This window comes from Cotesia typhae, unplaced genomic scaffold (genome assembly GCF_013202065.1).
Source record: "Cotesia typhae breed Kobodo isofemale line unplaced genomic scaffold, CoteBio_Ctyphae contig_123, whole genome shotgun sequence".
NCBI classification, from domain to species: Eukaryota; Metazoa; Arthropoda; class Insecta; order Hymenoptera; family Braconidae; genus Cotesia; species Cotesia typhae.
In genome coordinates this window covers 159287-163975 of record NW_027423715.1, presented here as the reverse complement: position 1 = coordinate 163975, position 4689 = coordinate 159287, and the positions used below count along the sequence as shown (strand labels likewise).

At 23.2% G+C, this 4689-nt stretch overlaps 1 protein-coding gene across 3 annotated transcripts; it reads right to left on the bottom strand.

Moving 5' to 3' along the window:
* Positions 1-1006: 1006 nt before the first annotated feature.
* LOC141535847 (bolA-like protein 3) lies at positions 1007-4626 on the bottom strand. Of its 3 annotated transcripts, none has more exons than XM_074256016.1 (4): positions 4413-4626; positions 1365-1491; positions 1210-1298; positions 1007-1136 (listed from the first exon to the last, which is right to left on the bottom strand). In XM_074256016.1, exons 1-4 carry the CDS (start codon positions 4476-4478, stop codon positions 1068-1070), a joined length of 351 nt encoding a protein of 116 aa, XP_074112117.1. In that variant the 5' UTR covers positions 4479-4626; the 3' UTR covers positions 1007-1067. The 3 variants fall into 3 exon arrangements, with proteins under 3 accessions (XP_074112117.1, XP_074112108.1, XP_074112123.1); XM_074256007.1 differs by having other exon boundaries at positions 1365-1536; positions 4413-4625; XM_074256022.1 differs by having other exon boundaries at positions 1365-1589; positions 4413-4552.
* Positions 4627-4689: the final 63 nt, after the last annotated feature.

The window sequence follows — 4689 nt, the reverse complement described above, 5'->3', positions numbered from 1 at the left end:
TCTAATGATACTTTCTCCTCTGTTCAGTGTGTGACAGGAACTAACTAAAAAGTGCTTCCGGTGCTCGGTCGGTAATTGGGTTTAAATTGCGCGGGAAAACTTTTTTTAATTTATGAAACTAAAATTAGCCGACGTTTAACAATTATTTTTTTTTTTTCAACAAATAAATTACAAATAAATAAATGTCAATTTTTTTATAATTTATTTATTGTTTATTAAAATTGTTTTTTTTTTTTTAATAATAATTAATTGTTTAGTTTATTTAAATTTATTTACTAATACATTTTTTAAAAATTCTAAAAATTATCAAATCTGTCAATTAAAATTATTACCACAATAAATTATTTTTGTCAAGTAGTTCGAAGTAATACTCTATATTATCATGACACTGAAGTTGAGAGACATCTGATAATTTTTAGAATTTTTTTTAACAAAAAAATTATAGCAAGGAAATTTAATTTAAAAATTTCATTTTTAGAAGCTCTAAAAAATTATAAATAACATTTTTAAATAAAAAATAATAAATCAAATTATTGACTACCGAAAAGTATTAAATTATTTTAATTACAACAAAAACACTTGATTATTTAAAAAAATATGAATTTAAAAATGTATTAACTCGATAAATAGATAAAAACACACAAATAAATCATAAATTTATTTACGAGTCAATTAGTCTACTAATAGCTCTTTAAAATATATCAATTTATATTTTTTTATCTACATAAAAGTATGACAAGCTGTACTTTATACTGTAGTTGTTGTAAAATGAAAAATTTAGAGTAAAATAAAAAAGTGTTTTAAATTTTTATTTATTTATATTAATATTATTAAGCATCAATAGCAATTACAGTGCAATGTGTGTCTATAAAATCAAACTTTAGGTCAACAAAAAAAATTAAAATATTCCAAAGTTTTTTTAATTAATAATGAACAATTATCTTTCAGCATATATTAGAAATAAATCTAAATCAAATGTTTAATTAAGATAATTAAAAAAAAAGAGTGATATTAAAAAATGTATTTTCAAATATGTACATAAATAATTAATCTACAATAATAAAAAATTATGAAGAATTTGGTAATCCAGTACTGATTCTTATTCCATGCATATCTTTGATTTCGTTTTTAAGAGTCTGTAAATAAAAAAGTAATTAATTATCAAAGTAAAATATTTAAAAGCTACGATAATTTATATAATTGATTTACATCATTGATAAGTCGATGTTGCTTAACAGTACTCAGTCCGTCGAATTCAGAAGTAATAACATTTACTTCGAACATGGCACCACATCCGCCTAAAAAACATTTATCATTAATACCAGAATTAATTATCATATAATTAAATAAATAGAAATACGCACCGGAAATATCGTTAACTTCAATAGTGTGAGCTTTTGGAAATTTATTTCTTAAAATTGAAGTCATCTTTTCTTCAGCCTGTTTTCCAGCTAGAACTCCAGATTGTCCGCTCCATACTTTCGACAGTAACTGCAAAGTCGTTGATTTATTTACTCTGTTCATTCCTGTTAATATCTTGTTAATTTAGGAAAAAAATCATTCAAATATGTTAGAAATGTTTTTAGTTACTGAAAAAAAAAAAATTAAAAAAAAAAAACTCGGTTAATTTTTTCAATTGAAAAAAACAGATACAATTCATAATTGTTTCATTTTAAAGACTATAGACCACTAATTACTTTTTAATGTTATAAATTTTTTATTGTCCCATTTATTTTTATCTACCTGAAGGCAGTGACAAGTTGTTCATTATACGCGCAATGTAGTTGCTTCAAAGTTAAAAACTAGAGTAAAATAAAAATTAACTAATTAAAAATTCGGTGATACAAACAATATTATAAATTATTATGGAAAGAGTTAATTATTTATATTTATATTTATTTTTACTAATATTTTTAGATAGTAGTGATAGTTATAGAGACGTGATTTGTCCAACAAATGAAACAATCGGTCAACAAAATACTGTTAACGTACTTCAAATAGGGGAACATGCATGGACAGTTTTTATTGAAATAAAAACTTATCATAAGGATTTTGATGAATTTCAACCAGAGGGAAAAGAAAAACAATTTTATTGCAGTGGATCATTACTAAAACCATTTTTAGTTTTAACAAGCGCCAGTTGTTTGAATACTCATATGTAAATATCTTATTTCAATGTGATTAAGTAATGTTTCTATACACTGAAAAAAAAAAATAATGCTTATGTTTGAAGAACTAAACAGAAAAAAAAATTTCTAGCTCCGATAATTTAAAAGAAGACAAAAGTTATTTTGGAGCAAGAAAAAAATTTTATTGGCTCAAGAAACTTTGACTTCATTCAAGAAATTTTTAACCTTCCTTAATATTTTCTTGAGCCAAGAAAATTTACCTTCCAATCAAGATTTTTTTTTTTTTTTTTTTTTTTTTTTTTTTTTTTCAGGCTATCGCCTAAACTAAGAAAAATTTTATAACGGGTATATCTTTATCCTAAACTGGGTTTGATATTTTTTTCAGCGATACTCAATTTTTTATGTTAAGTTTTTGGAGGAGTTTTTAATAGTTTTTTGGTTCTATAAATTTATTCCGTCACATTTGTCCATTAAATTATTTGTAATTGATCCTGTGATAGCAAGATTATTTTTAAAATTTATTTAAAATAATAGTAACTGCAGGTTGCTAGTTTAGAGTTAATATTTTTTTTAATTTTCTAAAGAATTTTTTAATGTCTGAAGAAATGATAAAAATAATTTTTATTTTACTTAATTGAAGCTATTCGCTTATTTTCTTTTTATAGGACAAACAGGTATTATATTCTTCTGTAAAACATTTAAATTGTTAATTTAAAAAAATCATTACAAAGAAATCCTTGTTTGAAGATAAATTTTATTTTTTCTTGGTGTAAATTAAATGAGAAATTATAATGTATAAATTATTATTAGTTCCAGAAAGCGGAAATCTAAAGTGGTCGGTGTTTACGTATTCGGCGATTACAATCGATCGGAAATAGCTGAATTTATGAAAGTACCAAAAAAATATCCGACCGACGGAAGAAGAGATCCTCAAGAAAGTGAATATTACTGTCAAATTTCAGCGAAACATCAGCCAAGATCTTACAGAAAACGTTATATATATTATTACAATAACGCGAAGAAATATAAAAAATCAGACCCGGATATTGCATTAATCGGGCTTAAGGAATCGATCATTTTTAATTCGACTAGAAAAATAACAGTACCAATTGCCAGACCCTGTCACGATATTGACTATGAAAGTTGTCTAATAACGCAATTAAAGGACAGAGACCACGGTCGGTTTGAATATAAATGCAAAGTTACTGTTAAAAACAAAACAATTAACGATGGATATATGGAACAAGGTTACGAAAAACAATTCGGTAAATTAGATTGTTTTCCGAAAACTTCCGAGCAAACAGTGAGTTTTTAAGTTAAGCTTTATTTATCAAAATTAAGTTAGCCGACATCTAAAAATTTTTAGAATTTTTTTTTATTGAAAAAATTATTATAAAAAAATTTTTTAAAAATTTTATGTGTAAAAAACTTGGAAAATTATAAGTGCAATTTTTTGTTTAAATTTAATCATTGAAAAAAAATCAAAAAATTAAAAACGGCGGCTAACTTCGATATTATGCTTTATTTTATGATTTTGATAACTTTTTTTAGACATATATTGGAGGCAACCCTATAGTATGCCGGTTGAAAGAAAATGATCCAGAAAAATACGTACAAATAGGTATTCTTCAACTAAAAGGAACTGATTATAAATATGTTTATCTACCCGATATTATTAATTTTTAGTTTATAATAAATTTATTGTATTTTAATAAGAAAATATTAAAAAGTTACTTTTTAATTTTAAAAAGCGCGCCATTATCAGTTCTGAAATTTTGCGCTTTGCGACAACTGTCATTGTTTTAATTTATTGAATTATTTATGCGTAGAATTTTTGATATTTAACAATTGCAAATTGTTAGATTAATGGATATTAAAATTAAGAATAAAATGTATATTTTTTGTTTATGCAAATTAATATTTTTTCATAATACTGAAGTTAGCGGTCAGCTGTCAATTTAAAAAATTTTTTTAACAAATTAATTACAATAAAAAAATGCTTTTAAAAATTTTCAATTGTAATTTTTATTATTTTTCACATGTGAAACTTTTTAATAATATTTTTTTTTGATAATTTAATTGCTATAAAATTCAAAAAAAAAATTTAATTTCTGTCAACTTCAGTGTTATTATTTTTTTGTAAATTGAAGATAAAAAAATTTCTGGTTATTTTATTAAAAAAAAAAAAAAAAAAAAAAAAAAATTAATAAATATGCAAAAATTGAAGTACATGTGATTATTGTGTGATTTAATTAATTAATTAAATGATTGATAAAAATTTACCGAAATGTGACGATTTGCATTAGCTTGGCGAACAATCGCTGTGTTTATTTGCTTTAATAAATACATTGTGAGTATTTATAAATATCTTTTCTGCGCACTTTTTAACAATGTGATAAATTTATTGTTAAGAATGAAATAATTGTAATTTTTTTAGTATGACACTTTAGATTTGCCACTATTTCAAGCACTCAAAAATAGAAACGTGGTATGCAATAGGTTAGAGTTTATTTCATAGAAAAACACTAAAAAACAATTTTACCAACAGTAGTTTTCGAAA

What these genes read in the sequence shown, in the direction of transcription:
- LOC141535847 (XM_074256007.1), bottom strand. Translation starts at nt 4,478, where the DNA reads ATGTATTTATTAAAGCAAATAAACACAGCGATTGTTCGCCAAGCTAAT. An exon ending in TGAAGTTAACGATATTTCCG is followed by an intron (nt 1,299 to 1,364) that starts GTGCGTATTTCT and finishes AATGTTTTTTAG; the next exon opens with GCGGATGTGGTGCCATGTTC. An exon ending in AACATCGACTTATCAATGAT is followed by an intron (nt 1,137 to 1,209) that starts GTAAATCAATTA and finishes TTTTATTTACAG; the next exon opens with ACTCTTAAAAACGAAATCAA.